We start from the raw sequence: 12,448 nt of genomic DNA, 5'->3' as shown, positions 1-12,448 counted from the left end.
TTCCTGTTGTTTTCAGAACACCAGCATGCACTAATCCCTTTCACCTCATGCAGTATCTTCCCCCACCTTCTTCGTCTGAGCATTTAAGTATTGTCTTGAAAAACAACAACTATCTTTTAATAATAAAATGAATAAATGTAGTAGTATTTATGATAAAGTTGCTGTCATTATTGTTAGAGCTTTACAAAAGCATAACTACCCTAAAATCACAATGCTTTTTTCAGGGTATAAATGAAAAAGCAGTGTGCTGAAAAAATGGTGAAATGAAAAACAAGTGGTTACACTCACAAACAACTAGATCTGTAAATGTACAAAAATAAAACATGAAGATGGACCATAGCAATCTAGTATGTCAAGCTGCACAATGAAGAGTTTTTCTTTTCTTACTAATTTTATCACAAAATGAAGGAGGGCTCACTTTTCCACACTGACAAGCACACTATCCAGGTTCTGCAGGTGGTTTGAAAGTTTCAGATTGCTAGATGGCAGTTACAAAGGAGCTTTATTTATTTATTTAAAGGTCTTCCTTTTCACATTTTACTTTTCAACCCAAAACATTTACAGAGTAAATGAATATCCAAATGTAGGCCAATAAATGTATCAGATTTTCTATATAAAGTCACCTTTCACAATTACTGCAGACACACTGGAATGAATAGACAGTGTCAAGTCAAACATGGTTTCTTATCACTGTTAATACAATATAAATGATAATACCTTTAAAACTAAACATAAACTGATGAAACTCCTGGCTCCTAAGTTTCATCGCTCAAAACCACTCCATCTAAATCAAACCTTTAGTCTTGTGTGAGGTTTAATCTGTTCATGAAGACAGATTTATAGACAGAGGTATGGAGATGAAGGACTGTAAAGATTTCACTGAATGACATTTATCCCGAGCTCAGTTTTTCATGCATTAAGCCTGCCTGTCACTTTGCTGGACTTCTGAACCTGCACTTGACTTTTCATCCAATATGAGCCAGTAATCTGTATGATAGGATGACAGCTGTGAACAAATTACTCAGAACATGTTTAGGTATAAATTAGCTGACTGACAGTTTATGTTAAAATGTTCCTACACATGCTGTAGCTAGTGTGCGTAATCCTGCAGTTAATTATTATACAGTGACACTGATGCAAACATAAGATCCTCATTCTTTATATATGTTGTTGAGACAGCAGCAGCAAACACCCCCACCCCCTCTTCACCTCATTCATTTCAGTTATTTATTCAAACTTCTGCTGTTATTCCAGACTTTTCATTCCACACCTGTCCACCAGCTGTCACTACTGAGGTTTTTTTTTTCACTTCACCACTTCAGCTTCTTACATGAACCCCATCTGCTGCCTGCCCATCTTCTCCTCATTTGAGGCCAATTTCCGTGTATATTTAGAAGACAGCTATCAGTCACTTTCTGCCAGGTTGTCTTTCCATCGATCATTCAGCTACCTGCCTGCATCTGACCTGCAGACTGTCTGCCCAGCCTCGCCTCTACATGTAGAGTAGCTTGCCTGGTTTGACTTTTCTTACATCCCAATTCTGTTTTTACCACACCTATTGTTTATATTCATTATTAAGTGTGGAATATTGTTAGCTGAAAACATCAAATCATTATGCATGCTGCTTTCATTCTCCACTTTTCATTCACATTATAAAGAAATAGAATAGTCAAGAATATAAGACTCTAAGGGATAAAAAGTCTGTTGTTACATCTTGTTGCTTAATCACTATGAACACCAAAAAAGTACAAAATAGTGACCTTAATATTTCAGACTAAACAATTGTTCAAAACATTCAAAACCAAGTGAATGCTTTTTAAAAAAAAATATGTTTACAGTTTAACATTAAAGCCATTATGGGCACGTTCTACCTAGTTTACAGACACTCTACACTCTACGGTGCCTAATTTAGAAACATCAGATCCTCTTGCATCATGCAGACATACACAGCACATTCTAATTGTGTGTGTGTGTGCTGTGTGTGTATAAATGAAGGTGCCTTAACAAGCTGACAAAGCGTTTTACTGCCTCTGTGTGTATATAAGATTTACATCACTAAAGGGATAGGATTCTCTTTGTGTAATAATCCAGCTTAAGTGCATAACACCATTATGACAAATTTTCTTTTCAGCCGAAAGCTCTTCACTAAGAAGTCATGGTGTGTGGCAAACTCTGCTCCAGTTTTAACGACAGTCGGTTTCAATTTCATGCCTCACTCTCCAAAGGAGGAGCAGAATGTGACTTTAAAGTCAAATGCACCTTACAACCTCTTTGTGTGCTGTGAGCCATCGGCTGCACAACAACACATAATGACCAAATTTTAAATTTCCTGTCTTAGAATGTTTGAACTTCCTTTAGAGTAGAAAGAGGACATGACTGGAAACACCAGATAAATGTCTGTAATTGAGAGTAAGTTCCAATTTCCCGCTTCTTGTTTTGGCTTTTCACTTTACTTGCAAATTTCAAAAGATGCACAAACAGTTGAGGACAGTCAAGTCAGATTGTCAATTTGTCACGACTGAGCAAGGATTGAACTCAAATTCACGACTCAACAAAGGAGTTCAAAAGTACAGTCTTTATTTCAAAGAAGAAAAATCACTCGTGGCGAGGAAAAAGGCAACAAAAGAAATATAAGACTGCAAAAACACAAAATCACTCTTAGCAAGGAAAAGGCAACCAGAAAATAAGAGGCTATAACAAAACACAAAATCACTCTTGACGAGGAAAAATAATTGACTATGAATTAAACTAACAAATTAGCAACAAAATAAGACAATAGATAGCAATAGAAAAACAAACTGTGGACATGACCTCACAGAGTGAGGGATTTGCTGGTTCAACTATCGAGAGACAGGACGAACTGGCACAGAACAAAGGGAGACGCAGACACTATATAGATACTAGGTAATGGAGAACAGGTGGAAACAATCACAAATGAAGGGAAACAAGACAAAGACAGGAAGTAGAACAAGACAAGATACACAAGGGCTAAGATTTCAAAATAAAACCAGAACTATGAACAAAACTTAACAAGAAAACAGCCCCCTTAGGGGCTAGTCATGAAACAATTTTGGAGATTAAGCATGTTCTACAATGAATTACACACGCTGCTCAGCTCAGCGCAGCTCTTAATGGGTTCATTTGGATTCTGGACTAACTTTGATGAATGAAACTGAAGACAACAGAACTCAGTCCTCTGCAAAAATTCAACTCTTCAGAGGAAAGCTTTGCGCATCTCTGAACTTGTCAGCTCACATCAACTTGTGTTAGAAACAAACTGAAGTTGAGGGAGCTGTTGCTTTTAGTTAGTGTTTGATTACTTAGCCATGTTTCAGAGCAGGTGGTTAAAAGGTGCTCTCAAAAGTTTAGAGCACAGCTGTCAAATTCAGCGTAGATGCTTTGTGAACAGGTTCCAGCTAAACTGATTGATTAAAATCAAATGAATGATTTTAATCAGTGATACACAAAAACGGTTCACAAATAAAATGTCCTCTATTTTGCAATTTTAAATTCTAATATATATTAATAGTTTTTTATTAATAGTTCTATTTCAGACGAGCCCATTTTCTGTTCCCTGTCACCCAGCCTGATTGAACAGTGAATTGAGAATTAAAAGACATGGTGTGCAGACAAATTTGTTCAAACCAGCAGGACTTTAAATTAGCAAGGAACCGTGTAATCCATACATAATCATTCACATTATTAATATCAGTGTTTTCAGAAAACACCAAAGTCTTAAACTTTCAGATTCTAAAGAGACCGGCATTAAGACGATTGAAGATTGCTTTCACTGTAACAAATTAAAAATTTAACTGGGCTGTACAACCGACACAGGCCGCACCAAATTCCTCATCTGTGCTGCCTCTTAATAATTCATGTCTGCTTTTGTGTCAAGACTGAGGCCTGGAATCTGGTTTTCAAAGTGTTGTAATGAACATTTCAACTATATGAAAGTATAATTAGTTAGTATAGATATAGATGAAATGCAGTGGTTCACAAAACAACCACTGTATTGAAAGGTCAGTCTCACTGTTGGCAAAACTTTTCATGCAAACCAAGCATCAGAGTCATGTTGGTATGAAGGATCTGATAAATAACCGAAAGTGTGTGTTTTTTTTATTTGTGAAATTTAGTCACACTTTTAATTGACTTGACTAAACATGTATCACAATGTCACTAACACATCTTTCTCCACCTGCCACGTGGTTGAACTTTCCAAATCAATCACATCACACGGCTCGAACGTTACAATCCTACACACAGGTTAAGCTCTACAGGGAGAAGACAGGCATCATAGCATGAAATGAAAGAAATATAAATAAATACTTCATGCCAGATTTCTATATGATGCACATTTTAACATTTATAAAATGTTCTGTGAAGGAGCAAAGTACACAGATGTTTTGAAAGCAGGAAGTGTGAAAAATATTAAGTCACTATCACTTATTTAGTCACCCTGCCCAAAAAATCAAAATACAAGTGACAAGTGGGGACAAAATAATCAAATATTTTTAATAGCTGAATCTTGCAAAAATACAAATAAATTTCAAGTGTTGGCATAGTCACATAATATCACCACACCTGTATGGTATAAATAGAATTGCGCAGTATCTTTGTATGACAGTCTCTCAGAAATAACTATTAGCTTGTGAGTGATATTTTCACATATTTTCACATTTTGACCACAAATTCAACAGCAAACTTCATCTCCTCCAGAAAGTGAGAGACACTGCCACCCAATGTTAGCTATGAGTATAAACCCTGTTGGCTCAAAACCACATTATGCAGAACAAAGAAAGCCTCACACTGAGCTCTGCTATCATGCTTTTGATTTTAATCTGATCGGATTCAAAGAGTTTTATAAAACCAAGGACATTATTATCTAAATCAGGTGGGGAGCTGGAGGAAAATGATGATCACTAGATGTTTTCAACAGACTTCTGCATTATTAGAGCTTTGAGATGGCAGTCAGCAAGGAGCCAGTCAGGACAACACAGGAGGCCAAGAAGAAGATAAAGCAGTTGGCTAAACCCTGAGGGGAAAAAAAACTGGTGTTTCACATAAGCACTGGAAATGTCCAGGTTCTAAAGTATTCTGTTTTAGTCTAATGAAAGGATCAGTGCTTCTGAATTTCAAATTCATGATGAATACAGTTTGTTGTAGTTTTCACACTGGACTGTTGTCTGGAAAATGTCTACTGATATGCTGTCCTTGGTAAACTATGGCTGTACACTTGCTGAACACTTCATGTGTCAGAGCTACAGTAATATACAACCAATGAGTCAGGCGTTTCAGATAAGTGAACATGATCAGTGTTATGATCCTCACCTTAATCTCTCTGAACACCAAGGATCCCCACAGTGCTGCAACCAGACCGTATCCCTACAGAGAAACAATCAACAAGTTGTGTGTTGAGCTCAGACCACTGATTCAAATCATCTACCTTGAATCTGTTTCTGCCGTGTAGAATTTTGAAGGTCTTGCCAAGGAGAGGTTTTTGAATTAAACTCATTGACCTACCATCTGAAAAAGCCAAATGTGAATTAGCATGTGATTGTGACTAGTTTTTTGTTCTGACACCTCTGACTTAAATGAAAGTGAAAAAAAGGGACAGAGAAGCTGAGGCCACTGTTTCTGTAATGCTGTACATATACATGCATGCAGCAATCACTAATAACATACTGTGGGCTACAGACGCTACAGGCTATGCTGACTTAATCAATCATATTAATCTTCTTCCTTGGGCATGTTTAAACAAACATGTATTGGGTCCAGCTTCAACATATCTGACTGCAGTTACATTGATTTTTGTGGAGGATTACAATAATGAGACAAACATGTAAAGTCCTGTTAGCAGACTTAAGAGCCAGTCATGAAAAAGAAAATGAGCTGCAGGATGGCTTTAGTTTTTCCTCACCAGTGCAAGAAGAATATTGGCTCATCCATCTAACTCTAAAACTGGGGCAAGAAGTATCAACAGCTACTGCCCGAAGTGCCATTAACGTTGGCCCCAGAGAATAACTATTGATGACTTTAGTGACCCTGTCACCTTTTGTTTAGGTCAAAATTTCTCTTTGACCTATACTTTTCTCCATGAAAATCTATAGTGAAAACTAATGGTTCAATTTCTGATGCTTTTTTTTTGTGAACGCTTGAAATTTTCTTCACACCACCATCAGGCCAAAAACTCTACTTGCCCACAAAAAATGTCAAAGTATAATGTGCAGATTGTCATGGCATTTACTGAACAGTCAGACTCTTCTGGGAAATGAACCTTTTGCAATCTAGACACACTGTACGCTTTCTCCAAGTAGCACCACCCCAGGACAAAAATCACAATCAGAGGCAGACATCACAATCTCAACAGGAAAACACAAACCTATCTGCATAGCTAGATACCACTAGACGTTGTATGGAAAAACTGATCCATTTACCATAAAGGTCTGTTTGCAGCTGGACATCTGAGTGTCTCTCCAGAGGTCATCAGACTACACAGGGATGCAGAAACTAAACATTACTAAAACCTGATCTGAGGAAAATGATTCTGCAAGTGTTTATACTCTCCCTCTCTCATCACTGAGCAGTGCGTGAATCTTCACACTCAATGTGTCAGTCCATGTGGTGGTAAACGGTATTCATTTCCATTACCACTCCACTGCCAGGACATGGTTTACTTACTGCAGTGACGATGGGAAAGGTAATGACGGCACTCAGGTAGTTATTGGCAAGGAACCAGCAGTATGTAGCCAATGCCCACATCAGTCCAGACAATAGACCTGAAGAGCAAAAAGAAATGACAGAATGTACTTGTGCTTCAGCTTGCAATACAGGTAGGAATATTCAAACAGAAAATAATAATAATCATCAAAATGAGACAAATTGTCAGGAATAAAATGTAGGGATGAATTTAGTTTTATATGCTCACAATCAAACAGCTACAGGAGCTGGTGTGAGGTGTGGAACCCAGATACAAACACATCCCTCGTTTTAATTTTCAGTCAGTAGCTATTCAGTAAAAGAGAAAGCATGGTGATCAAGCACCGCATTGTGCCACGAGATGAAGGCCAACTTTAGAGGCCCCATCCACCAAGCTGTAAACCAAGTGTAAACTCATACGCCACACTACAAGCCAGGTTTTAGGCCAGAGTGGACATGTTTGCCCCATAGCAGTTTTCTCTGAATCATCACATCCAAACCATTCCCTGAGTGGATGAGTTTGCACATGCAGCTTGGCAAAGGAAGCGGCTGTAGTTCCTCCACAACAGCTGATTCTTCCTTTCTGGGTGGGAGTCAAACTGAAGTTATTATTAGACACACTGGTTGCCCCCAGTGCGTGACAGCTCAGTGGTTCACAGAAATAAATCAGCTGGTGGAAAATGGTGTCATAGCTTGGCCCGTCAGTTTTTAGACTCCCTGTCTGAGCAGAACAGTGTCATAGACCAGATGCTAGTTCTGATAGAGCAGCTTGCAGTTTTGGTAGTGAGGGCACAGATTGTTGTAAACACCACTCTGTGTAAACAACCTTTTTGGGAATCTTTTTTGAACCCTTAAAATGAAGAGATGTCTTCTTGTGGCCACTCCTCACAGGTTACAGCCTCAATGTGAACATGAGTTATAAGTTTTCTTCAAGCTGTCTTCGAGACACAAAACTTTTTAATTAAAAGCCTGGCTTTTAAAATTAGAGCAGCAACATGCAGCCTGGATCTGTCCACAATTCATTTTATATCAGTGATGAAAATACCATGGTCATACCACAGACTTGCGCAAAACTTGTTGTCTGCAACCGTGTTACCTGGTAGGATGGCTCTGGAGTAAACCCGGGGCCTGTTATTCATAGCAGCGCAGTAGATGGTAAAGTACACTGTGCTCGCAAGAAAGATACCAGAGCACTGCGCATAAACGTAGTCGAGGTCTGTGAAGAAGACAAGAATGGACAGTTTTACATCTTATTACCTCTGTGGGTTTGCAATAAAAAAAAAATCTGTTGCATTCTTTTGTTTTTAAGAGGTCAGTCGATACAGTCAACATCAAAGTTACAGCCAAATCAACACAAAAGAGCACCAAGACATTTTATTGTCAAGTTCTTGTGTTCCCCCGCTCACAGTGATGTTAGAGTCAGGAAACAATATTAAACTCTAGTCCTCTGGAGGGTCAAGTATAGTTTATAGACCAACACAGAGATAGTGTTTTAATCATTTTTTCCATTTATTTCCAATCTTGTCTTCTAGTTTAACATTAATAGGCGTAGTTTAAAGGTACTTATCAAACACTGAATCCATACCATAGACACTGGCTCCATAGAACATGCTGTCATGGCTTGATGAATGGCTTTTAATGTAGAGGATAGGTGCAAAGGAGGAACCGTACAAGAGGCCAGACACAACAGCAAGCAGGCAGCCTCTGATGGAAAGGACGAGGTACAGACTGAAGAACGGTGTTATGGATGATTTTAAATGTGCACTGACACATTGTTCAGTTTCAGCATTATAAACAGGGATGTATATACCCCCACACCTATTCGTAACCTTTTAATTTTAACAAACAGTTAACAAAACTAAGGAAAGTCTTTAAGAGTGTATCTCATCTCAGAAAGAACATAAGAACATTTGCTAAGAGACAAATGGTCACCAGCTGAAGACTGAACAACTAAGGCCTCTGGTGAAAGCCTAGTGTTTTGTGTAAAATATTTAACTTTACCCTTGTTCTACCCTAGCGGAACATATGTGGATAATTATTGATAATTTAATCAAAATAAATGTTTTATAAACTGTCTCTTGTCTTGTTTTTTTGTTGTTGCAAGCACCAGTATTTGTGAACACAGCCCACTGACTGCTAATGAGTTGAGCTCACATGAACCGCCTGGTCTTTGGTCCAATGACATCTATCCAGAACTCAGAGGAACTTGGTCCATAACTGCCTGAACTTGTCCTCTGCAGAAAGAGACGGCATCCTCATATTGACTCGTGTTGTATTTCACAACAATGACACCATCAGGGTACACAAGACAGGATAAATCAATCACAACTCCTTTGAGGAAGAACTGACCATCTTTAATGTCTTACTAGGGAGAACAATGGTAAATTCCAACGCCTGAGAGGAGGTGAGAAAAATAAAGTACCGTCCAATCAATGTACTCACCCTGTCGATAAGTAGCGGAATCGATTCTGAATTGGGATGCAGCTCCACGTCCGTTTTCACAAAGAGAAAGATCAGCCCACTGGAACAAACACAAAATTCATATCTGTCATCCAAAATAAGACAAAGCAACCTGCTATGACCACATTTTCTGCTGTTGTAACAGCTATTAGACAACTTCACTGACAATAAGGTGGGTGACGACTTCCAAATTCACAGTTTACCTCAATAGACATAACCCAGCTCCACAGTAATTTAATATGGGCCTGGAAACATCCTGAGCAGCAATCCCAAACCAGCCAAACCTGTGACAGACAGTCCCATTGTTTCCTTTTTCTTCATTAAGAAAAAAAAAAATGTTGTGCTGATGACAATGATTCACAGACTCTTAAACAGAATGCCCTTTTTTCAAAGCTAGAGTTAGTTTAAAAATTGCCAAAAGAACTTTATTTTCCATTCTAGTATGATAATGTATGGTAAAAGACCATACATTACTGTGACTCACCTTGAACTGGCCCAGCCCATCAACAAACTAGAGGATCCCCAAATTAAAATCCCAAGACCGAGGCCGACCGCTTTAACAATCGGAACCGCTGCTATATTTCCTGTGGACGACATGGATGGAGAATTTAGCGACATGTCTATCTTACAGTGTGAGCTTCCCGTGCATTCTTGCCCTTGGGGTAAACTGACATTTATTATGACTACCTACAACATTTCCATATCAATATTCAAGACTGTAGAGACATGAAATGCACAGGGTTTTGGGTATTTCAAATGCGTCATGCAAAGTATCTCATTGTATTGCATGTTTTCTGATAAGGAGCCAGTGTGCTGAAGATGTCCACAGTATTATAGGCTCTGATGCAATGTAGAGAAATAGGCACATGGTTTTGTCCTGAAGATTGCCTGTATATCAAGCCTGCTTTTCTTTTGCGGGATGTTTGCCTAATGAAGATGCTGATGGTTAAAATTTGTTGCCTTAGTAGACACATGGATGCTTGTTTGTACCATACTTTGTGTTATCTCATGATACCATGAAATGCAGAATCTGCTCACAGCTGGGGAAAATGTAAATAAAATGTGGCATGATCGCTCGGCTAGAAAGAAAACAGCACAAGTAATTTAGGCCAAAATAGTGGCATGTCAACAGCAACATCTGAGGTGCACTTTACAGCAGCAGTACACAGTGTGAAACTGGGACACACTGCCAGTGTCCTAAAAGTTGGTGTCATCTCTGAGAGAAATGTACCAACATCATCATTTTAAGATGGACTTTTAAGATTTACTGCATCAGATGGACTCTTTAAATTGGATGCTTTAAGTCCATCTGCTGCTGCATAGCTGGACGCTCGAAGAAGACTAGATCCTATGAGACCAACTGCACTTGACAACGCCAGCAACATAAAGAATGATCTGAGCTTTAAGTTTTGCTTTTAGGATACAATACCTGTAGCCCAGATCACACCTCCAAGCATTGCAAAAGGGTGGAACTTGGGCGACTGAAGCATCAAGTCTCCAACCATAGACACAAACCATATGGCTGCACAGTTTATCCACTGAAAAAACATTCCTGTGAACAGAACACAGGCCAATTCTTATGTAGGCCATCAATGTTTTAGTATCACTTTTTAGTATCACACACAGATTTTTCCTCTAGAAAAAAAGTAGTTTTAATTATTTATTTAGATGAAAATATTTAATAATAATAATATCAACTCCATGAAAAGAAAGTGCTGTGTGCTTACCATCTCCTGTCTCTATCCTTTTGACAGGAACAAAGTTGCTTCCATACAACAACACAGCAACTACATTTGCAGCAATTCCATAGGCGAAATGAGTCATATTAGTTGAGTTAAAGGTGAAATCAAATGTTTCCAGTTTGCCAGCTGCAGCATGTTCACCACCTCTGGCGCCTGGAAATATTTTTAAGCAAAACAAACATCCAACATTGTCGATTTCAGACAACACAGCAGCCGCATACGGCCCGACATTCATCACAGAGCAATTATACTTTACGTACCTTGTTCCGCAACGTGTTCAGTGCCATGACAGCTCACCATCAATAATGCAGCAACACATATAAATAAAGACGAACATTTTGCTTGGAGCATATTAAAAATATTTGTTTTCCCTGTGATAAAGCCAGGCCACAGTGTAAAAACCCGCTGAGGCCGTGTGTGTCCGCAGTGTCTGAGGACAGAAAGTCAGACAGGTGCTGCCAATTATCTAATCACTCAATCTGATACATGTCGCCTGCAGAGGACACAGGACAACGGAGATGCAAATACTCCAGAACAAACCAAGAGAACACTACAATCTAAAGGCTTCCACCATCTTTGTGGGCTGGAATCATCTTATAGTAACCTCCTGAACTGTAAACTAAATATTTTGAGCAGAGTCGTCACAAACTCACTCAAATGAAGATACAGAAATAAATGTCTCACTAATCGATTGTTTTATTATTCAGTTCTTAAAGGGCCACTTGATCATAGGCTACTGTTTACAGGCTACAGGTTTACTCTCATATTTGTAGCCTGCAGGAAAAATATTAAAATTGCTGAATTAGTGCAAATTATACAGAAATAAATAGTTTCAGTGTGGATGAAGTCACTGGGGTTTGCCGGTGTCACGAAGCTGGGTCACGTTTAACCGGGGCAGATCACCATGGTAACCTATGTGCTGCAGGACTAACCTGTTCAGGAGCAAGTTACATTCAGAGGATTTGATCAAAACCTCAACCACATTATCACTGACCAGTCTGGCCACTGGAGTCAGCATTCCTATCCTGAAAGAGTTTACAATAAAGTGACAAATAATAAAAAGCAATAGACATTTTATGGATCACTTGTACAAGTAGCCAGTAAATGGAGGGAGAGTTTTCAACAACTATATGATAATGATCATAGCTGCATTTTAATTGTGCAGTTCCCTTCATTCCAGACAGGATTCCTGACAGACTGTAAACCTTCACACTCTTATTCCATCACTGCAGCTCAGAATAACACGGGGACACTTTCTGGTGATGACAGGAAATAAAAACTAAACCGTATGTTGTTTTTGATTAGAAAAATAATCCACACACTGTGAAATATGTGATTATAAATGCACCGTTTGAGTCAAATAGACCTCACGAGGCATGCGCTACTTTTCTCCTCCTCTTTCCTCTTTGCGTTGGAAGCGGAAACAGTATGACATTACGTTTAATGCTTTTCATGTGCACCACACAGCACACAGTCATAATAACCTGCTGATCAGACAGAAAAGAGAGAGCCAGACTGAGCTGAACTCCCTCGCGGTAGAGGAAGAGGGC

The 12,448-nt window shown here is 38.9% G+C and overlaps 1 protein-coding gene across 1 annotated transcript; it reads right to left on the bottom strand.

Annotated features, from left to right (window-relative positions):
* Window positions 1–4,689: 4,689 nt before the first annotated feature.
* tmem144b (transmembrane protein 144b) lies at window positions 4,690–11,306 on the bottom strand. The gene is made up of 12 exons (XM_041048399.1): window positions 11,159–11,306; window positions 10,884–11,051; window positions 10,586–10,708; window positions 9,641–9,740; window positions 9,360–9,440; window positions 9,139–9,217; window positions 8,851–8,930; window positions 8,282–8,400; window positions 7,793–7,912; window positions 6,679–6,776; window positions 5,329–5,382; window positions 4,690–5,032 (listed from the first exon to the last, which is right to left on the bottom strand). The coding sequence occupies exons 1-12, from the start codon at window positions 11,247–11,249 to the stop codon at window positions 4,949–4,951; spliced, it is 1,197 nt and encodes a 398-aa protein (XP_040904333.1). The 5' UTR covers window positions 11,250–11,306; the 3' UTR covers window positions 4,690–4,948.
* Window positions 11,307–12,448: the final 1,142 nt, after the last annotated feature.

This window comes from Toxotes jaculatrix, chromosome 10 (assembly GCF_017976425.1).
Source record: "Toxotes jaculatrix isolate fToxJac2 chromosome 10, fToxJac2.pri, whole genome shotgun sequence".
NCBI classification, from domain to species: Eukaryota; Metazoa; Chordata; class Actinopteri; family Toxotidae; genus Toxotes; species Toxotes jaculatrix.
The sequence above is the reverse complement of the archived record's forward strand: the minus strand, read 5'-3'. Positions and strand labels throughout refer to the sequence as shown.

What these genes read in the sequence shown, in the direction of transcription:
- tmem144b (XM_041048399.1), bottom strand. Translation starts at nt 11,249, where the DNA reads ATGCTCCAAGCAAAATGTTCGTCTTTATTTATATGTGTTGCTGCATTA. An exon ending in TGAACACGTTGCGGAACAAG is followed by an intron (nt 11,052 to 11,158) that starts GTACGTAAAGTA and finishes AAATATTTCCAG; the next exon opens with GCGCCAGAGGTGGTGAACAT. An exon ending in CCTTTCCCATCGTCACTGCA is followed by an intron (nt 5,383 to 6,678) that starts GTAAGTAAACCA and finishes GTTTCTCTGTAG; the next exon opens with GGATACGGTCTGGTTGCAGC.